This window comes from Castor canadensis, chromosome 7 (genome assembly GCF_047511655.1).
Source record: "Castor canadensis chromosome 7, mCasCan1.hap1v2, whole genome shotgun sequence".
NCBI lineage: Eukaryota > Metazoa > Chordata > Mammalia > Rodentia > Castoridae > Castor > Castor canadensis.
In genome coordinates this window covers 541,362-563,357 of record NC_133392.1, presented here as the reverse complement: position 1 = coordinate 563,357, position 21,996 = coordinate 541,362, and the positions used below count along the sequence as shown (strand labels likewise).

General features: G+C 55.1%; 2 protein-coding genes across 3 annotated transcripts in view; both read left to right on the top strand.

Annotated features, from left to right (window-relative positions):
* Kndc1 (kinase non-catalytic C-lobe domain containing 1) overlaps nucleotides 1-11,244 on the top strand; it is a 50,140-nt gene extending 38,896 nt beyond the window's left edge. For both annotated transcript variants that reach the window (XM_074078019.1, XM_020170435.2), the window contains exons 22-30: nucleotides 11-158; nucleotides 261-440; nucleotides 947-1,153; nucleotides 1,788-1,870; nucleotides 2,088-2,238; nucleotides 6,533-6,655; nucleotides 6,736-6,795; nucleotides 7,560-7,717; nucleotides 9,219-11,244. In XM_074078019.1, coding sequence (XP_073934120.1) covers nucleotides 11-158; nucleotides 261-440; nucleotides 947-1,153; nucleotides 1,788-1,870; nucleotides 2,088-2,238; nucleotides 6,533-6,655; nucleotides 6,736-6,795; nucleotides 7,560-7,717; nucleotides 9,219-9,450 — 1,342 coding nt within the window. In that variant the 3' untranslated portion in view covers nucleotides 9,451-11,244. The remainder of the gene's footprint in view (nucleotides 1-10; nucleotides 159-260; nucleotides 441-946; nucleotides 1,154-1,787; nucleotides 1,871-2,087; nucleotides 2,239-6,532; nucleotides 6,656-6,735; nucleotides 6,796-7,559; nucleotides 7,718-9,218) is intronic.
* A 3,295-nt stretch (nucleotides 11,245-14,539) lies between these two features.
* On the top strand, nucleotides 14,540-15,683 carry Utf1 (undifferentiated embryonic cell transcription factor 1). Its single transcript, XM_020170434.2, has 2 exons — nucleotides 14,540-15,131; nucleotides 15,213-15,683. The coding sequence occupies exons 1-2, from the start codon at nucleotides 14,540-14,542 to the stop codon at nucleotides 15,680-15,682; spliced, it is 1,062 nt and encodes a 353-aa protein (XP_020026023.2). The 3' UTR covers nucleotide 15,683.
* Nucleotides 15,684-21,996: the final 6,313 nt, after the last annotated feature.

The window sequence follows — 21,996 nt, the reverse complement described above, 5'->3', positions numbered from 1 at the left end:
CTGCCTCCAGGGCCCACCAGGACCCCACCTCTCCCTTCACCAAGATCTACAGGCGGAGCCTCTGCATCCTACAGGCCTGGGTAGAAGACTGCCACACTGTGGACTTCACAAGAAATGCAGGGCTGCTAGGACGGCTGGAGGGCTTTATCTCCTCCAAGGTGAGTACGGCACAAGCCAGCTCAGCAAGTGCTCCGGGCTCCACAGAAGCGCACCCCAACGTCAGGAGGCAGCAGTGACCCCCACCCCATGTCTCTGCCTAGATCCTGCCCCTGGACGGGTCTGCTGAGCACCTGCTGAGCCTCCTGGAGGTGGGTACTGACCGGCGAGCTGACAGCACCTCTCGAGGCACAGACCTGGAGGACCCCAAGGAGGCTGAAGAGGACACCAGACGCTTTAACGTCCTCTGCAAGAGGTTCTCAGAGGACAGCATCTCCCGGAAGGTGGGAGCCTTTCCTGGGAGAGGGCTTCCCTGGATGGAGGTGCAGCCTGGCGGATATGGTGTACACACGCACACACACCTGTACATGTGCACCCATGCACACAGACATGCACTCATGTGCACATACATGCTCTTTGTCACCACCCTGTGGGCTGGCACTTCCTGTCCTGGCGAGAGACAGCCAGGAGCCAGTGGGGCTCAGACGAGGTGGGTCTTACTTCAGTTTCTTGAATTGGTCCAGAAATCATGGTGGAAGAATCCACTGGGGAAGCTGAGTGACCTTTCCACAAATGTGTGTAAACAGTGACCAGTGTATCCATGGGGGGCCTGCCCAAATGACCAGGACAGGTGTCCTCAAGCCAACAGCATGGGTGGGAGGGATTTGCTCTCTGGCTCTAGCTCAGCCATTCTGGAGTGTCCTAGGCTGGACCTGTCAGTCCTCACCCCGGCACGCCCCACTCCATCCCGGCCCACCTGACTTGGAGGGGCGGCCTGGCTTGCCTGCAGAGCTTCTCCTGGCGGCTGCCCCGGAGCAACGGGCTGGCACTGCCACACCACAAGGAGCGCCAGTACACCATTGCATCAGCCTTGCCCAAGCCCTGCTTCTTTGAAGACTTCTACGGCCCCTATGCCAAAACCAGCGAGAAGGGGCCCTACTTCCTGACTGAGTACAACACCCACCAGCTCTTCACTCAGCTGACATTGTTGCAGCAGGTGTGTGGGGCCATGGACACCAGTAGGGGCCAAGGACCTCACACCTGGGACAGCTGCAGGTGCCATGGGGAGGCCCAAGGGCACTTTGGTGCTCATAGGCCCCAGAAGGCAGACACTTCCTGGAAAAACAGATGGTCAGAGGAGGGGCCTGGTGGCCAGGTGCACAGGTCTAAGAGAGCTGCCGCCTAAAGCAGGGAGGCCAGGGTAGACTTGAGCTCCAGCTGCGCAGGGCACGTGGCCCACTGTACACTGGGCATCCCCCACCTGGAGCTGGGCCAAACACAGTTCCTGGTGCTCTTGCCCTGCCCCGGGACTTCATCCACTCTCTCCTCTGCTCCTGCCCTGAGCTCAGAGCCCAGGCAGCCCTTTCCAGGGTACATACCATCCTAAGATCCAGTGGCGTGAGGCAGGTGACAGCAGCTGAGTGACCTGCTCCCCTCACCAGAGCTGACCAACATCAAAGCTTTGGAGAGTCAGAAAGGGAGCCCCGCTGGCTGAGCTATGGCACAGTGGGTGGGTTGACCTGTGATTGCAGAGAGGGCCCCCAAAACACCCAGCCCTCCCTGGGACGCTGCCTTGGCCACCAGGCCCTTGGGAATGGTAGGCTGACAGTCTGCTTCCATCTCTCTGGCAGGAATTGTTTCAAAAGTGCCACCCTGTCCACTTCCTAAACTCACGGGCCCTGGGTGTCATGGACAAAAGTGCAGCCATCCCCAAGTGAGTGTCCATTCTCCAGGGTGACCCCAGAAGTCCTTGACTGGGGGCTCAGGGGAGGGTCTTGGGGAGCTTCCCCTAAGGGCCATGTGGATACTCTTGGCTGAGGGCGGTGCGGGTGTCTCATCCTGTGGGAGGGGGTCCTGACCCCATCACATTCTGCAGGCCCCATGACCACCTCCACACCATCCCCAGGTCACACGCAGTGTTTCCCTTCCAGAGCCAGCTCTTCTGAGTCCCTGTCCACCAAGACCTGCAGCCTATTTCTGCCCAATTATGTCCAGGACAAGTACCTGCTACAGCTGTTAAGAAACGCGGATGATGTCAGCACCTGGGTGGCTGCTGAAATTGTGACCAGCCACACCTCCAAGGTAGGAGCCTCCATAGCTCAGAATGGGGGCTGGGTTCCACATGCCTCCAGGTCTAACATGCCACTTGTGATCATGGCCAACCCTCCTCCAAGTGCAGAGGATCCATAGTTCATGTCCCTCGGAGCCACTCTCACCCCACAGCAGAAGGAAAGAGGAAAGCTATCGTGTTACTAATGTCACTAGCTCCCAAGTACACGGTGGTCACAATCCTAAGCCAGATGCTGTCTCCTCCTTCTATGGGATGCCCCAGAGCTGTGGGCCACCTGCAAACCAGGACGTGTGTCACCGCCATCAGGACACTGCATATGTCAGTGTCGACATAGAGTCCTCACACACGCAAGACCCTCACACACAGCCCCTCTCACACACAGCCCCTCTCAGTCCTTCACCCGGTCCCCCAGTGATAAACTCCTTCTCATACACACCCTCCCTCACGGACAGAGTCCCCCACACAGTGCTTCATACATCCTGTGACTTACAGGTACTCATTCCCCACTCAGTTACACACACACACACAGAGTTCAGCCAGAATACCTGTCACAACTTTGCCTAAGCCTGTGCCATGGCTTGGTTGCGAATATCAACTGCCCTGTTTGAATTTTTTGATGCAGTGACCTGCCCACCTTACCTGCCAGTCACTGCCTCTTCCCGCACTACAGGCCTTCAGCCAGTCTGTGGAATGATGAAACTTGGCTTAGTGTCCTAGCCAAAGGTCCAGGTCCACCCTACCTGCTGTGGGCCCGGTACCAGGTTCTCTTAAGTCCTGTGGGTCTTGGGCTAGACTAAAGGCATCTCAGCCTGACCTGACCACCTGCTTACAGGTAGGTCCTGGCAGCCCAAGAGAGACCATTACCTACCTCAGGCCAGCACCTCCCTCTGGGTTCCCACCCAGTAGGAGTCAGGGTGTCTACAGCTCCTCAGGACAGAGTCCCTTAAGCCCAGGGGGTCTGTCCCTTCATCCAGCAGACACTTCCTCTCCTAGGTCACTGTGGTTTGATTTTTGTGAGGCAGGATTAAAAGGGTTTGTTTCCATGTAAGGCACCACACTGAAAAGCAGGAACTGAGCATCAGGACACAAGGGCTGTCCCTATGCAATGCAGCCCTTTCCCCTGTGGCAGGAAGGGTGCTGACCACCGGGGACACCCACCACTGCCAGGGCCCCTGTTCCTTTGAATCAAACTTGGGTTCAAGAAACAGGGCTCCCCAGCATGTGTGTCCATTACCATGGCCACTGGGGTGGACTGAGCACACCAAGGAGCTCAAGGGTGAGGTACAGTGGTTCTGCCCAGGAGCTGCCCTGGAGCCCAGACAGACACTCTCTTTCTCTCTCTCTCCCTCCCTCTCTCTCTCTCTCTCTCTCTCTCTCTCTCTCTCTCTCTCACACACACACACACACACACACACGCACACGAGCCCGCCATCAGACTGGGAAGCAAACCTCCACAGTGTTTTCCTTTTCTGTATTCCTTCATGTCCGCCCTCCTCCCTGAGTCCTCAAAGGCAATTCTGAGGCTCGCATGTCAGTTTTTTGTTACTCTGGCAAAATATCCAAGGCAGACTGCTTGTGAAGAGGTTTATGTAGCTCATGGTCAAGGGTGTGTTGCTTGCACCTGCTGAGTTCTGGGGAGGGCCTTTTCAGCCGTGTCCATCAAATGGTGGTGACAGTGACGGTGACGGCGACGGTGATGGTGGGAACAGGGAGCCATAGACCCAGACATCACAGGGCCAGACAGGAGGCATGAGAGCCAGGTGGGGCCAGGCTTGCACCTTACAACAACCTTCGCTCAGGAGTACCCTGGGTCCCCCAAGAGCTGCCTTACCGCCTCCCGGGGCAGCACCCTCTATGACCCTGTGATGTTCCACTAGGCCCACCTCCTGAAGGTCCCACTATCTCTCACACAGCCACCAGGGAGCCAAGCTTCTAACACAAGCTGTGGGACAACCCCATCCAGGCCACCTGGGCAGCACACTGGTGCACACTGGTGAATGCAGAGTTCTGGTTCTTTCCCATTGTGGGAATAAGATTACAGCTTTGAGGGTTTGTCACACAAATTCACCATCCTCACTCTGCCCAACAAGGGAACGGGGGACCTGTGACATCAAAACGTGTCAGAGTCTCCACACAGAGACCAACGAGTCACTGGGCAGACCCTGACGTCCTGGGCACAAGACAGGTGCCTCCCAGCCTGAGAACACCCTGTAGGAGGGTGAAGATCAGGGCCCATTTGTTGTGTGTGCAAAGCGCCCATGGGGTCAGCAATATGGAGACCTACAGGCTCACCCCCCAGGGCTGTCTGGCTTGCAAGGACAAAAAGCACACACAGCATCACAGCAAGAGCTTCTGCCATTGCACCTCCATCCCCACAAACAGCAGGAGCAGAATCGCTCAGGGATGGCACAGGAAACCTCACCGTGAGATGCGTTTCCCCCAAAACTGCCAGTGGCCATTCAACCAACATGCTCACCACATTCTGAAGCATATGTTCCTTTGACGTTTTTACGTACTACGGTGTCAGAACAACGGGGGAGTCTGAGGCTTGCATCTGTAAACTTATGATCCTAGTTAAAACACAGAACGTGGTCAGAGAGCACAGTGGGGTCAACAAAAAGCCTCAGTGACACACAGTCCACTCCGTTCAGATGATGTCAGGGGGAGGGGGAAAGTGAAGAGGAAAGACAAGGTCAAGGGAAAACACTGTGAAATTTCTCACCTTCAAGGAAATTTGTCTTTTTCTGGATGAAAAATGGTGCATCTAAAAGCAAAATGAGATTTTTACTTCATTAGAAGTATTTAAAAGTGACAGGGCACACTAGCCAAAAGCAGGAAGCACAGAAAAGTATTCAGCCTTGAAAAGGAAGGAAATTCTAACATATGCTACAATGTGGATGAATCCTGAGGACACGCTGTGTCCAGTGAAATAAGCCAGACACAAATGGACAAACACAGGCTGGTGGAGTGGCTCAAGAGATATGACTGCCTGCCCAGCAAGTGTGAGGCCCGAAAAAAAAAAAGACAAATTCTCTAAGGTGCTCAAATCCCTAAAGACAGACGGCACAACGGGAGTTGCCAGGCTGGAAGAGGAGGGAGCTTGTTTCAACAGAGCTTCTGTTTTTGCAAGATAGAAAGTTCCACAGATCTGTCCCATAGCAGTGGGGCTTGTGCCTAGTATCTCAGGACTGTGCAGCAAAATGTTATTCTATGTGTTTTCTATAATTAAAAACTTAAAATCAGCCACATGACGCAGAGGCTCACAGCTGCAATCCTAGTTACTCGGGAGGCAGAGATCAGGAGGATTGCAGTTCGAAGCCAGCCCGGCCAAACTGTTCATGAGACCCTAAAACCCATCACAACAAAACCCTTAAATTCAAAAAGTGATAGAAGATTTTTATCTGAAAGTACTGGAAATTATATCCTTTTCATCTACTGAAGCCTATGAAGAAAAAAATTGAGGCATTAACCTAAAAGAGTGAGCAGGTGAAAATCTTTCACGATCCTTCCAGAGGCTCAAGTGGAGAGCTAGAGTCTTGGCGATGAATGACCACCAGGAACCGTCTGGGTGACACCTGTCTGCAGCAGGACCACAGCACGCCTGGGCAAGCCCAGCTGGGGTGTCCAGGTGGAGCCCGAAGTCTTGTCCCCACCCAGAGGACACCCAGCATGGTGACAAAGACAAAACTGCTTGGAGATGAGACATCAGCTGGCTTCTCCAGAATCTCCCAGGTCTTAGAAGTAGGTGTGTGGGCACAGCCCCTGGATGCTGTGAACAGGAGTAAGCCACAGGCAACCCATGAGTGTCCTGCTCAAATCTGGCAAATCCAGCCCTAGAATTGGAGGGACCACACCCTGCACCAGACAGAAACCTTGACAGGTGGATGAAAGAAGCATCCCATTTGTTCCCTTTGCCTCTGGAAAACGGAAGTCCCATCTTCCCCGTGCACACACTGATCCCTAAGTGGTGCCCCGTCCATCTTGTGCACCCGGGAGCCTGTTGGAGCTCTTCCGAGGGGATTTTGCTATTTCCAGTAACGCCCATCCCACCAGCTCAAGACCCCCTACAGCCCACCACCCAGAAACCCGCATCCACCCACCACCTTATTTTGGCACAGATGACATGGTTGTGCTATTCTGTGGCTTGAAGCTGGGTTATTTTAACAACTTCTCAAATGTTCTTTTGTTTGGTGCTGGGGATGAAACCCAGGGCCTCATGTATTCGAGGCAAGTGCCCTGCCACTGAGTCCATCCCAGCCCTGCTTGTTCATCTCTAAAGATGCTGTGTCATTCTTCTTACTTCAGTTGCAGGTGAACTTGCTCTCCAAATTTCTTCTGATCGCAAAATCTTGCTATGAGCAGAGGAACTTTGCAACGGCCATGCAGATCCTGGGAGGGCTGGAGCACCTAGCTGTGAGGCAGTCCCCTGTGCGTCACCTGGGGCCAAGGGCGGGGGAGGTAGTCTGGCACATGTGGCCACAGAGGTCTCACCTGTGCTTCCATCTCAGGCCTGGAGAGTCCTGCCTGCAAAGATCGCAGAGGTCATGGAGGAGCTGAAAGCCGTGGAGGTACGCGTGAGCACTTTGTGGGCTTCCCTCAACAACATGCTCCCCACAGTACGAGAAGCTTATGAGGCAGGCCTGCGTCATGTCACCCCAAACACATGTTGTAACTTAGCCACCTGGGAAAGGAGCCTGTCTGCCAGGTCACCCACCTGGCTGGTCTGACTTCCCAGCACAGGTTACAGGCCCACAGGCTGGGACCCAAGGTCTTCAGCCGGAACCTGCTGATCAGGAGGTCTATCTACTCCAGTAGCACAGAGGTGACCTCATGAGGGAATAAAGAGGAAATATGGCTGAAGTGAAGTGGCAAGAGCCTTGCTGCCATGTAGCAGACACCCTAAAGCAATCACACACGCAAGCTTGAGACCAGCCTCTTGTCCCAACCACAGTTTGTCAGTGGGGAGGCTGGTGTGTGCTTCCTGCACACGCAGACGCGGAGCGGGAGCAGGCAGCAGCTGGCACGTGTCTTCTTTGGGAAGGGCAGGTCTACTGACTCTTTTCTGGAGCCAGCAGAGTAAGGAATTTGTGATTTGAGCGGCACAAAGTATAAAGCCGTCTGTGGCTGTCAGCATTCCATGCCAGCAACCATGAGGAGTCTGTGCTTTTCCCCCACCATCCAGGACCCCAGGTTCATTTTAAGCTGGGCGCTCTGAGTACTGTGCAGTACTGGTGCCCCTGGAGTGCAGGCATCAACAGGGATGGGGTGGGCTGAGCTTCCTGGGCTTACCACTCCTGTCTCTCCCCGCCCACGTACCTGGCCGAACCATCAGGTCTTCCTGAAGAGTGACAGTTTGTGTCTGATGGAAGGACGGCGGTTCCGAGCCCAGCCCACCCTGCCCTCAGCCCGACTTCTGGCCATGCACATCCAGCAGCTAGAGACAGGGGGCTTCACCATGACCAATGGAGCCCACAGGTGGAGCAAGCTCAGGTGCGTGCATCCTCTGGTCCCTCTTGCTCTTCAGAAGCCTGGGGGCACCTGCCCTCACTCAGCCTTCACGCCACTCCCCCATGGCCTCAGCACTCCCTTCACCCAGGTGACCTCTAACCACTCCTCTGTAAACTCAGTGTGTTTCCTGCACTTCTGGTGTCCGTGGTCCCAAAACAGTTTGTGCCTTTTCCAGCAGCCTCCTGTTTAGGTCCAGACTCCCCATAACACCACCTCATTGGTGCTGTAAGAAGTGGCCAGTCTCTGGCCCTGGGTATCCCTGATCTCTGCCTCTCCCCAGAGCCATCCACATGTGACCATGGTGAGAGTCTTCAGCCCCTCCCTGGGTCCCCCTGCTCATCTGCCCAGCACACCTGGGACCCTGAAATCCTGTACACTGCTGAGAGCCACAGACCAGGGGCTGGTTGTAAAACACACAGTGGTTCTGCACACCCCAGTCCTCACAGGAGCATGGCTCTCATTGCTGTCTTAGGAGCCACTGGCCAGGCTGGCCTCTCCTTGGAGGGCCTGGTACTGTCCACAGCCTGCAGGTGTGCCCTAGGCACCCAAGATCAGCCTCACCTCCCCACCCCCTTACTACCTCCCCCCCTCCAGTTTCCATTCACCCCCCTCCTCTCCATCATTCACAAAGTGGTCAGGTGCAATCTGGTCAGTCTATAGCCTCAGTGGGCAGACATGACCCAGAGGATCTGGTGCAAAATGGCTCTTATCTGCTCAGTGCAAAACCCTTTTATAAATAGTCACCAACTTAAAAAGTAAAGCGCACCAGTAGATGTGCACACTTACTGCAAGAAAAAAGAGTCATGTCAGCAAAGAGGAGGCTAAAAGCCCAGGCAGTGCCACCTGGAAAGGACATGGGCAAAACTCTGGTGTCTGCTTTTCTCAGCTGGGGGATAAGAGGGGAGGGGACAGGAAGGGACTGTCCTTCAGTGTGCAAAAACAGCATCATAAATACTGGACAAATTCTTCACTTGGTGGGAGTACCTGTCTGCAGGGTCCGTGGTCCCTTAACAGAAGTGAGGGCTTCTAGGGTCCTGGGTGTCCTGGTTGCCCCCAGCGGTGTCCTGGTCTCTGTGTAACAACAGTCCTCCAGGGGAACAAGCCAGGGCCCCAGGATGTAAATGCTGAAGGCTGTTTTGGGGCACAGAGCCGGCAGAGAACCCGGTTTGCCTCAAGTGTTCCTCCCTAAAATTCTGAGCCACCAGCCACCTGCACTGGGTTTTTTCACGTTGGAGCTCAGCTGGAGCACAGCCTGACACAAGTTTTCAATAATCACTTGTGGAGTGGACAGTGGATGGGTGGGTGGACAGGCCCTGTCATGACACGCTGGGTGACACAACGTGTGATTGTGAATGCAGAAAGCCCACCCTACAGTGGCTGCGCTTTGGAAAAACTGGGTTTGAACCATTCCTGAGAACCTGCCACAGAGTGCGGCTCCCAGGACTTGTGGAAGCTAACGTGTCTTTTTTTTTCCCCGCTGAAGAAACATTGCCAAGGTGGCCAGCCAGGTGCACGCATTCCAGGAGAACCCCTACACATTCAGCCCCGACCCCAAACTTCAGGCGCACCTCAAGCAAAGGATCACCCGTTTCAGTGGGGCCGACATTTCCATCTTGGCAGCAGACAACAGGGCCAACTTCCACCAGATGCCGAGTGAGAAGCACTCCCGGAAGATCCAGGACAAACTCCGGAGGATGAAAGCCACATTCCAGTAGCCCAGGGCAAGGCCTGGGCGTGGAGGGTCAAACGGGGACCAGACCTACAGGAGGTGGCTGGGACAGAAGGAGCCACCAGGGTCACCTGCTTGGGATCTGAACCTGGCACCCTGGGAAACTCGGTTTCCACCACCTCCCCAAATCCAGAGGTGGAGGCTTGGAGGGGCCTCCACAGAGAGGGCAGAGCCAGCTCCAATCCTGACCTGGCCCCAGGGCCTGGTGGGCACAAGGGTTTGGTGTTTCTGCTAGAATTTAAAAACTAAAGTTAAACAAGCCAGGAATGATGGCTCACAGCCATAAATCCTAGCACTTAGGAGGCTGAGGCAGGAGGATCAAGACTTTGAGGCCAGCCTGAGCTATATGGCAAGACCCTATCTCAAAAAAAAAAAGACAAGGAAAGGAAAAGGAAATAGAATTGAGTGAATATCCCCCCAGAGTTTCATTGTATCTGTATCTCCCCTAGACAAATGATTCCCACCTATTCTTTAGCAACTTCCTCCCCCCAAAAACCCAACAGCCACCCACACCTGACTCAACAGATCCCAAATTTAGCTACTAGCTGAGGAGTTTTCTGTCCACTCAGCAAAAATAACTGACCAAAACTGACCTCTGCATCCATGGGCTCCAAGGGGTCTGTAACCTTCCATTGGAGCCCAAAGAGGAAGGACGACCCACCTACCCCTCAGTCTTCCTCCCAGAGAGACTCCCTCCCCATGTCCCAGTCCTCAGGTGCCCAGCACATGGGAGAAGCAGCCTCTGTCCCAGCTTAGGCCTCCTGCCCACAGCTACCACTCCTCCCTGAGGCCCACCGCTCTCCGGCTTAGAAAACAGCCACAGTGACGGACATGGGACAGAGGAACTGAAACCTGGAAGAGTGCCACTCCCTAACAACAGCTCCAAGGCAGGGACCCTATGAGCATCCCTCATGCCTTGGGCCCAGGCCCCACAGGGCTGCCTACCACCTTCAGCAGCCGTGCATGCACACCTGTCCACTGTGTTCTCTTAGCTCTGCACGTCACCAGCGCTTCATTAGAGGACGTGACACCTGCTGCCTCGATGGCACCAACCCTTCCCCAAATTCACCAACCCTTCCCCAAATTCACCAACCCTTCCCCAAATTCACCAACCCTTCCCCAAATTCACCAACCCTTCCCCAAATTCACCAACCCTTTCCCAAATTCACCAACCCTTTCCCAAATTCACGGTCCCTCACAGCTGGTGCTGAGCGCTGGCTCAGTGGGTGGGGACCCTCTGGGTGGAAGCCTAGAACAGAAAAGGTGTGGTGAGTCAGGGACAACACCTGGTCAGACCCCACACTGGCAGCCAGAACACATAGGCTCCTGGTGCCACCTCAGGCCCCACCTGCAGCAAGACCCAAGACTGTTCCGCATTTTAGAATTAGCAATTCTGTAGTGAAGCAGCTAGTGGTATTTCTAGGAAAGCTGTGATTTGTGACAAAATTCTGGATTTGTAATGCCAAGGTGTGTTTTCCCACATGGATTTGCTGTAGACCCCAGGGCCTACTTACCTGTGATGTGAGTGGGGCTTGACACCCTGGCCGTGCACTGCAACTCACCGTTTCGGGCTTTTCTACAAGGATTTTGTCCTGCTGACAAATACCTACATTTTCAGATTTTGTATTTAACACAGATGGCGTCCAGCACACACCGGCATCCCAGCGGTGCCGACTTATCTCGTCTCATGGGAAGCGAGAGGGCTTTGGCTTCAGCACTGTTTGCATGGCACCCTGATGTCACATGGCACAGGTTTCTAAATAAAGTCATTTCTACCAAGCCACTGCTGCATGGCTCAAAAGTGACACCCACTCTGAGACTAAGGCGCTCCTTCCCGGACAGACAAACCCTGCTTCACAGGCACTCCCAGATGTGCTTAGCCTACAACTGAGAACTGAACTTCCAAGTCACACTCACCCTGAACAGCACCAGATCAGAGCCCGCCCCCCGCCCCGCCCCACATATCCCAGGCTTGTGAACAAGCAAATGGACCCCACTGTTGAGGGAAACAACTGAAGGGATGACTACAGAAAGCAGCTCACCCTACTCCAGGGACTGTCCTGCCCTAAATACCTAGCCAGTTCCCACCCAGCAGCCTGAGGGCAGAACAGACCAGGGTCCCTGGCTTGGGCCCGGTCTCAGAGAGAGAGTGAGGTGTGGGGACACTCCTGTGGAGGCCTGCATCCTGATGTTAGTCAGGATTGGTGGACACAGCAAAGGAAGGGCTTAAGGCCATGGGCTCTTAGCTCCTAAGAGTTTTGGAGTGTCAGCTGTGCTTTTGTGTGGGGTGGTGTGTGTGTGTGGTACTGGGGTTTAAACTCAGGGCCTTAGCCTTGCTAAGCCACACCTCCAGCTTTCTTTGCTTTAGGTTATTTTTCAGATAGGGTCAGGTTTCTTGTGCTGAGGCCAGCCTCAGACAGTAATCTTCCTCTGCCTCGCTGGTAGCTAGGATTATAGACATGCAGCACTGTGCCCAGCTGTGGATACTTTTTATGAAATAGTTGACATGTTTTTAGTGGAGTTCCCATAAGAACAATACAGCTATCTGCCTGGCATTTATGCCAACAAAAACACTGAACTGTAAACTCATGATCACGTGGACAGTAGCTGCTCTGAGTATGTGGTTTTGGACCTCACCTACCACGTATCATTACAACCCTAGTCCTCTGTCCCTGGAGACTTCCTCTCTTGAGCCACTAGAGAGGTGCAAAGTAGGGAGGTGTCTCACTTTGTTACAATGGGTCTAAAACACTTAGTTCTTGGAGAACTGACAGCCAATGGACCCTCAAGTCCTTCCTCCAGGTCCCTGCCCTAAGCTCCTCTCCCAGGCCAGAACCTATAGCCTGGGGAAAGGTGCCAACACAAAGGCAAGTGACTAGTTGGTCCTGAGACCAGAGCAAGCCCATGGCAGTTGTGTTCAGTTGAGTGGACAGAGATGTCCACCAGCCCTAGGTACCAGCAATGTGACACTTGGGAAAGGCCTGAGAACCCTGAAAACAGTAGGCTGTAGCCCAGAAATACTGTCCCAGGAAAGCCAAGCAAGAGGCTACTCTCACCTGCCCCAGGAAGGAGGGACACAGGCAAGTAGTCCCTGGTCCTCATTCAAGACCGTGACCACAGATCACCAGCTGATGAAACTGCAGCAGCCTTTGCCACCACTTTGGGGTCTCATTCCACCAGAGGAGACTACTGAAACAGGGCGCAGCATAAACCTGATCAGCTCCCCTCTCTGACACTTAGCCTGCACCGACTGCCAGCGAACCGTCTTATTGCTACGGAGAGCAGGATTCTCACCAATGCACCAGCCTAGGCTGCCCCTCCTGCCTGTTCCATCTCCACACTGCCTTGCCTGGTCCTCCAGCCTCTCCCGTACCCTTCCATCTGGACTTTCACATGCTGTGCACACCCAGGTCCTGGCTTGGTTTAGGCTAGGCCCTCAGGCACACCACAGTTTCCCAAGAGCTGTTCAGGGAAGTGACCATCCACCCACTTGTCCTCTAATCTTCCTACCCACAAGCAAAAGCTGTGGATCTGCACAGGATCTTTAAAATTAGTGGGGGTGGGGGGACAGCTCAGTGGTAGAGAGGATGCTCTTCTTGAGTACCCGGGTTTGGCCCCCAGCACTGAAAACAAATAAAGTTGAATTAAATCACCACAGCACCTCCATCAGCACAAACACTCCTTTATGGCCAATCTCCCTGCCCTTGTAGTTTTAAAGTCTTTTACAGGATGTCTTATGAATGGTGTCATATGGTAGGGAGCCTCTGGATCTGGCTTCTTTCACTTGGCAAAATGCGATGAGGATTCCTCCCCTTGTGGCGTGACTCAAAGCCAGGCAGTGTCCAGACCATGAGGTGCTGCAGCACCCACCCATCACCTGTGGAAAGGGCATGGTGGTTCTGCCCATGCTTTGGCATTTACCAATAAAGCTGCTATAAACATCTGTGTGCAGGTTTTTGGTGGACATAAGTTTTCGACTCCTTTGGGCAGGGTGGATACTTCAGTTCTGCAGGAACCCACCAGACTCTGCAATATGGCTGCTGTAGTCTGCCCAGCACCCTACACTACCCCTGTCCCTCCACACCCTCACTTGTCCTGTTCCGGATTTGGGCCACTCTGACAGGGGCACGGTGGCCTCACTTTGTCTCTGATGACAAATGACAGCAGGCACCTCTTCACCACTTGGGGAGCATGCCCCCTCTCCCTGGTATGCAAAGAATGACTTGTGTCTTCCTTTGAATCTTTATCTCATTTCTTTTTCTTGTCTTACTGCACTGGCCAGGAATTCTAGAAAATGTTGAACCGAAATGATTCTTCTCAGTCCTAATCTCAGGGGGAAGATGTCCAATACTGTCTGTCACCTAAGATGTTAATAGATACACTATGACACAAATAAGTTCCTTCCGGTAGCATGTGTGCGTTGTGACACCAAGTCCAACAGCAGACGGTAGCTCATCACATCTAGGCGCCAAGCAGCCTGCTTACAGAACGCCACCACTGCCTGGATTACTATTGGATATACCTCATAAGCATTTGCCAAAATCCACACAACCAGACAGGTTGGAAGGGGTGGGAAGGGCAGGAGGGCCACAGACACTATGCCTGGGAACAACACGGGAGGGCTAAAGACAGACAGCAAGGCGCAAGCGTTCTGAGTTGGGGAAGAACTCCTTATGGGCGGTGATTAAAGGGCATGGCACATGCGTAAAACAAGGTGACCCCTACGTGCCTGCCCACGTTGCCGTATTACACTGTACCTCAATTAAGTGGTTTTTAAAATAAGACCACTGTTGTTTTGCAGCTTCTTCCCGGTCAGAAAGGGGCATAGCTGCGCACTCGAGGCCTAGGAGCCCAGAGAAAGAGAAAACCAAGGCGCAAGGCCAGGCCAAGTTGAACTTGGCGGGCCGGAGGGGGCGGAGAGGAGTGGGGCGGGGCGGCCCGGAGGTGGGAGGGTCGCGTAGACCCGGCTCCGACGCGGACGGCGGCGCAGGGTCCTCAGAGCGCGTGTGGGCGGCTCGGGAGGCGTCAGCCTGTAGTGTAAGGCGGCGGTCCGGTGATCCGCGCGCCCCGCCGGGATGCTGCTCCGGCCCCGACGGCCGCCCCCGCTCGCGCCCCCGTCGCCGCCTAGCTCCGACGCCGAGCTGCGGCCGGCCGAGGACGTCCCGGGGTCCCCGCTCGGGGGCGTCCTGGGGTCCCCACCCGGGGGTCCCACCACGCCGGGTGCGCTGGCGGAGCCCGGGTCGCCCAGGTCTCCCGTGTCCCCGGGCTCGGCGCAGCGCACGCCTTGGAGCGCCCGGGAGACGGAGCTGCTGCTGGGCACGCTGCTGCAGCCGACCGTGTGGCGCTCGCTGCTGCTGGACCGCCGCCAAGCGCTGCCCACCTACCGCCGCGTGTCGGCCGCGCTGGCCCGCCAGCAAGTGCGGCGCACACCCGCGCAGTGCCGCCGCCGCTACAAGTTCCTCAAGGACAAGCTCCGCGACGCCGAGGGTCAGCCGCCCGGGCCCTACGATGAGCAGATCCGCGAGCTCATGGGGCTGCTGGGCGACAACGGGCGCAGACGAGCGCGCCGCCGCCCCTCCGGACCTGGGCGCCCCCACCGCGGCCGTCGACTGGCCCCCGTCGCGTCTGCGCCCGCGCCCGCGCCCGCGCCGGCCCCAGACGAGCCAGGTAGGCTGGGGTCGTGGGGGGGAGAGGCGGGGCGCCGGAGAGGGGATCCCCACGGCTCACGCGCTCCGCTCCGCTCTGCAGGTGTGGCGCCCCAGCCGGCTGCCCGGTACCCTGACGCCGACCCCGCCGGCGCGCTCAGGTTCAGCCGGTCCACGCCGAAGTCTGCGGACGCCTGCCGCGCCCCCGGCTCCCCCGCCCCAACCGCTCTCTGCGCCCTCGCCACTGAATCCCGCCGCGCCCCCGGCTCCCCACCGCCGCCGCCGCCAGACCTGCACCCCACCCCGGAGAACCCCGATGCGCCGCCCGGCGTCCCCGAAGACCGCGCGCCACCGCAAGCCGCCGTCCCGTCGCTGAACGCCGCGCTACTGCAGACCCTGACGCACCTGGGCGACATAGTGGCCGTCCTGGGCCCCCTGCGCGACCAACTGATGACACTGAACCAGCACGTGGAGCAGCTGCGGGGCTCCTTCGACCAGACCGTGTCCCTAGCCGTGGGCTTCATTCTAGGCAGTGCGGCTGCCGAGCGGGGCGTCCTGGGGGACCCGCGCTAATGGGGCCCGCCCGAGGCCAGCCGCCTTTCCGCCAGGGCGAAGCCCCGTTGTACCTCGACCCTCTTCCGCAGCCCTCACCCCTACCTCAAGCCTAGGTTCGTTTAATAAAAAAGTTGTTTTCGACTTGATTCCGTGAGTATGTGCAGGTCCCGCGGCTAGGTGAGAATGGCACCCAGCGGGTAGGAGCTGCCAAGGTCAGGGCAAGGTTAAAAGGCCTGGGGATGCTAGGGAGGTTCCCAAGCTTGCTCTTAATGTGCTGGCCTTTATCCTGTGGCGTGCGGACGGTCTCCAAGGGACACTACGTGTGGCACCTGATGTAGGTTAGGGTTCTGCCACAAGCCAGCGTCCTCAGGGCGAGGAAGCTCTCTTAGAAAGAGAGGCTGAGCCGGCGTCTGAGAGCGAGGAGGGAGTGGGGTAAAGGGACGCGACACTGGCCCCGCGTCCAGCCTGCCCAGGGACGAGAACCCATTTGGCCAGGCCATGGGTGGATCCTCCCAAAGTCCTACCTTGACTTGGGCCAGTCTGGAGTCACTGGCCCGAACCCAGTACGGACACAGAGTCGGCTCCTCGGATCCTTGGAAACAGAAATAATAGCCAAGAGCGCAGTTCCTGGGAAGGTCCCCTAATTGTGCCCGGGGAAGGTTACTTGGCTAGGTGGCCAGGCTGGTGTCAGCCTTTCGGCCAGGGCTGTGGGCAAGGTCCCTACCATTCCAGAGAACTTAGGCTGTCCTGGGAGCATTTTCAAAGCTGCAGTTGCAGAGCTCTTCCTGGACTGGAGAGGTGGGGGTGGGGAAGGGCCTGGGTGGAGCCAGCGGCGAGGATGTACCCTGGGGCGCGTCACTAGCATGACAATGCATACCGGGGCAGGACAATGGCCCCGTTTTACAAGTTGGGAGCTTTTCCGGGACACACTGAATTCTCCCCTAGCCCCGCCTAGGAGCTGTCCTGAGGGGTTTGTCCCGTGGATGGCAAAGTCACAGCCCTTCCCCCACATGCTTTCTTGGGAACTTGGTATAGGACCTCTGCACAGATGGCAGGTGCTGCGGAGGTGAAGGCCTGGCGCCAGGCACTGGATGCCTGTGTGTCCAAGTCAGGGAGCTTGAACGTCACTTGTTTTAACACTCTACAGGTGAGTCTCCAAGCCCCTAGAAACCTTTTGGATGAGTCAAGCTTGCAAGCAACTCCCCACCCCCTCACCCCCACACACAAAGCCTAGGTCAGGCCCGAGGTACTGGGAGTGGGGACGCTCACCCCATCACCTCTCAGCAAGCCCCCAGGAAATTACCTGTGCCCTAAGGGTGGGACTGTGCTGAGGAGAGGGCTTTCTGAACTTGTGAGAGATCATTCTGGAAGCCCTTGGGAGAGTTCACCTACCCCTCTCACCGTTGGTTGGAATAACGAAACCGAAATCTCCTGTCCTGGCTTTCCATCTTCTAATTTGGTGAGGGCAGCACGCTTTGGTTGTTAAGTTGCTCTAGGGCTGTGGGAAGGTTAGCCGTTGTGTGTTAGGAGGGCCAGTACTTTAGCTCACTGGAGCTCCTGGACTGGTTTCTTCAGTCTTTAAACCTGAGGTTTCCAAGTTGCCTTCCTGTGGCGCCTGCAGAGGCCTCAGCCCAGGTCTTGTGCCAGGTGCCCTTGGTCCACTTTGGTATGCAGTTGAGGGGGTGTCTGGGGCCTCAGCCCACGACTGTCTTTGGCAGAATCCCAAGGACACCTCAAATTAGTGCCTTGTGTCTTAACTAGGGTCCCCTTGGTCAGTGGATTCAGACTTTTTTTTTTTGTAATTGTGGTAAAATATACAACAAATCTTGCCATCTAAACCTCCTCTAAGTGTGCGGTTTGGTTCACACTCATGGTGTTGTGCAGCCGTCCCCACCATTTCTTCTAGGCTAAAACTGTCCCCATGAAACAGTGACTTCCCACCCTCTCACCTGCTTCTATGTGGTTCTCCTTGGTCTCTGAACCTGGTGACTCCAGGTAGGAGTCATGTTCATGTGAGCATGAGCAGAATCACACAATATTTGTCCTTTTTGTGCCTGGCTAGAAGTATCCCCAAGTTCACCCATGTGGCAGCCAGCATGTGCCAAGATATCCTTCCCTTTTAAGGTTGGATATTTTTATCCGTTCACGCGTTGATGAACAAAGCTGTTGTGAATAATGCCATGTGCATGGGTGTACAAATATCTCTGAGAAACTCTTGATTTCAGTCCTTTTGAGTGTATGCCTAGAAGCAGAATTGCTGAAATGGATGGTAATTCTTCTAATTTTTGGAGGAAGTGCCAGACCTTTCCACAGAAGATGTGCCATTTTCCCATTTCATCAACAATGCACAAGGGTGTCCTTTCCACATCCTCAACAACATTCGTCATTTTCTGGGGGTCGTAGCCATCCCAACGAGTGTGAGCTTTGCACCATTTATTGCCTGCTATAGCATGTAGAGTTATGGAAATGACTTTTCCATGGGTGGGTGCCTTACCTCTGTCTGACTGTTTGGTATCTCTCTCCCTGACTTCCGACACTGTGCCCAGTAGACTTGCTTCCTGCTTAGAGTTTTATGTTGCTGCCTGCTGAGAGGCCTGCCCATGCAGTCTGCTCCCACACCCCACAGGATCTGCCCTGTACTCCAGGCTGTCTACCTAATTAATTCTCACTCCCCACTTACCAGCCAAATAACGGTTCTCCCTTTCAGGAATTAACTATGGGCTGCTGGCTGTTGCCCTGAGTGGGGGACAGGCGCCTGTAGGATGTCAGTGGGAATCATTGCTGTAGCATCAGACTGAGGGCACTGCGTTCCTCAGCTGGGTTTGCCCCAGGCCAAAGCCTTGTGCTGCAGCAGTACTGTCCCTACAGCAGGTCTGACAAGCTGTCAATCAGTGCCCTGCCCTCTCCTTGCTGACCTGCCCCACCTGCAGCCCAGGACCTACAACCACTCCCTTCCTCTTTACCTTGCTGTAAAGTGACACCCTGCTGTTTGTTCCAGATGAGTCCAGGGCTCCAGGACCAGGACTTGGCTCTCCTCCTTTGTGGCCCCCTGGATCTTCAGGGCTGTAGCTATGGCCAGCTGCCAGCACACTGCTTCTATTTGGGGCATGAGTGGCTGGAACTCAGCTCCCTGCCTCACCAGAGTCCTGGAGTCCTGTACTTCTCAGCCTACCACCCAAAATCCATACTCTGGGCATACTGAAGTTCTGCTCTTTTCTCTTTAGTAATGCTTCATAGGATCTGTGCCTCGTGGGCCCTTGTAAAGCCAGCTCTTTTATATTGGTTGTAAGGAAATACCTAAAGGTTAAATTTTATTTTCCCCCAAATAGTCAAATAACCTTATCAGTTTAGGGCTTTTATGCCTGGAGAAGGTACACTTTTTTCTCGCCATCTGGGGATCAAACCCAGGACCCCACTCATGCTAGTCAAGCACTTTACCACTGAGCTACACATCAGCCCCTATTAATTAGTTCAGCTGCCTAAAATTCAGTTAGTACAGCGTGTAGTGCATGAAGCCCTAGGTTCAAACCCCAGCACTGGCGGGGAGAATCTTTCCTTACAACTTCAAGCTCACAGCAGTCCACCTTCTTGGCTCTCATTATCTGTCCAAGTCATACCTGCTCTGTACTTGTTCCTCTAATTACATCATCTAAACAGTGTCCTACCTGTGAATTTTTTGATGCTGTGAAGCCTGAAATCCCTAGACAGCCCTCCAGGCTCTGGGAGCTGTTTGCTCTCCAAGGCAGCCTCTGAAATCTGAGTATGTTCCAAACCAAGACACTGGAATTTGATCCAGGCATTGATCTTGATGCAATCTCTGCAAAGAACACATCTCTAAGGTTTGGGGAAACCCGTGTTCATCCTTTCTATGACAGGAGTCACCGAGGCTCCATTTCCTGCAGGTTTCACTCCAACATTGCTGATGAGGATGTCCACAAAGGGGCTGCCTGTTTTCAGTCTGATGCCCCTGTGTTTCCAGGATCTTTCATATCATTTATGTTCACCATTACCTGCACAGCTTCCCCTGCAGGCATTGCCTTTAAAGAGAGTCCTGGTGAGTGTCTGATGAGATCCCAGCCCCTCGTTCCCCACTGGTATTTCCTGCACCTGGCCACACAGTTCCATCTGTCCTGACAGCACTTCATCCCTTGGCCCTGAGTGTGATTCCACACGGGGACACGCTCCTTGGGTTGCAATTAGCATCCCTTCTAGACACAAATCTCCTTTGTCATAGTGGCTGGTTTCTGCTGACCCCATCATCTTTGTCACCAGTGTCCCAAATATGGTCCCTTGTCCATATCTTAAGTTTTTTTGTTTTGGGGTTTTTTTTTTTTTGGTGTGGTTTTTTTTTTATTTGGTGGTGGAGTTTGAATTCAGGACTCCATGCTTGTCAGCCCTCTTTTGTGATGGATTTTTCGAGATAGGGTCTTGCAAACTATTTGCCCAGGCTGGCCTCAAACCTCCAACCTCCTGATCTCTGCCTCCTGAGTAGCTAGGATTACAGACGTGAGCCACTTGCACCCCGTGCACAGTCATCATCTTTTTTACCAGTCCCCATTTTGTGTGTTTCTCTGTCTTCTCAGGTATCTCTGGCTTCCTGAGTTTCTCAAGATCACTGTGCAGCATGTTTTGGAACCCCACAGGTCAGGATGACAGTCAGAAGCTACATGTTCTTACCCAGCCCTCCAAACGCAGTGTGAGGTGGAACCGGATACTTCAAATCAATTTCATTTAATTCAAGCACTACCTATGGCTCAGAGCTCCACGTTGGACATTTAGTTCCGTTCATGTCTGCGTCCTGTGTGCCTTAGATTTAAATTAATTCCACTGCAAAGCCCCATTCCCTTCACTGAAGGTGGAGTCCTATTTAGGGCTCCAGCCCGGGCCTGGCACAGAGTAGACAACTGATCAGGGCTCCTTTCCCAGTCACCTGTGCCTCCAAGGCCTTGATAATGGCAGAATCAGCCCAGCCCAACCACCCCACTCCAGTCACCCACGTGGCTTTGGGGAATGTCTACAAAGCCCTAGGACCCTAACTGCCAGACTGTGAACCCATGTCTCCCTGTGGATGGTAACAGACCACTGGACTGTAGGATGGTGCATCTCTGCCTCCCACCATCACTGTTGGAGAGACATGGGAATGCCATTCTGGAGGTCACAGGCGCACACCACTCTGCTGCTTAAAACAAGGGAAGGAGGCAAGGTGCCTGGAGGGAAAGGCACCCACACCTCTGGGCCCTGATGCTGCAGCATGAACCTAAAGAGGGACGCCTTTAGGGGCCAGCCAGGATAGGTACACCTGGCCGCAGCCTCCCAAGCACCGCCCAACATACCTGTACCCTGGGGGAGACTGTGGGACCAAAATAGTATATCCATAGCAGGGATCTCAGGCCTGACAACTCTGTCACCACTTAGGGCTTTTATCGCTAATCAATGGAGCACGTGGGCTTGCTGGCTGCCTGCTCACTGCCCACCACTGCAGTCTGCCCTTCCCACACATCCAAGAGTTCTTCACCGGCTTGGGCCCTGCCTCCCCTCGCTTTCCACTACTTCCAAGACCCCACGTAGGTGGGAGGCCCTTTCAGATTTAGCTGCCTGTGAAAATCCTGGACCAAGCTCACACCCTCCCTTCCTTGCTGGTCGGTGGGCAAGGCTTAGGCAGGTCTTTCCTGAACCTTCCGGGAGGGGCTCTCTGACCTGAAAACAGGGACCCAGGCATAGAGAAGGCAACCCCTCCCCAGATAAACCCGCAGGGAATCCGATTCCTCTATTCCCGGAGGGCTCCACCCAGATTGACCCAGCTGGGCGGGTGACGCCCACGCGCTGCACATTCACACCTTCCCCTCTCCACAGGCACCTTGGGCTCAGATGAAGCAGGAGCCCTGGGGGAGGGAAGGGAGGGGCAGAGGAAGTAGAGAAGATGGGGCCCTGGAGGGCGTGGAGAGAGCAGGTGGAGGGCGGAGGGCGCACGGGGCCAGTAGGGAGGGATCAAGGAGGGCCAAGCAGCCTGGAATGTGTAGAGGGCGGGGGCGGAAGGGGGCGGAGCCAAGCTCGGAGCGAGCTGGCTGGGTCACGTGCCTGTAGCTTTCGTTTTTCCTGAGCACGTGGGGCCGGAGCTAGAAGGGACCTAGCGGGGTTTTTTTTTTTCAGTGGGTGTGTGAAGGCCTGTCTCAGGGGAGGCGCAATGGCTTGGGTCGGTGGTGGCTTTGCTGGCGACAAACGGCCGATCTGAGACATGCAAGCTCAAGATCTGGGCCTGGGCTCTTTCGCAGAAGTTTGGTTTGGACCCTTGTGGAGGGAGGAGTTGTCAGGGCCTCCGAGAGGGCTTGGGG

Bases quoted from the DNA above. Each gene is read 5' to 3' on its own strand.
- Utf1 (XM_020170434.2), top strand. From the start codon at position 14,540: ATGCTGCTCCGGCCCCGACGGCCGCCCCCGCTCGCGCCCCCGTCGCCG. The intron at 15,132-15,212 runs GTAGGCTGGGGT...TCCGCTCTGCAG, and splicing joins GCCGGCCCCAGACGAGCCAG to GTGTGGCGCCCCAGCCGGCT.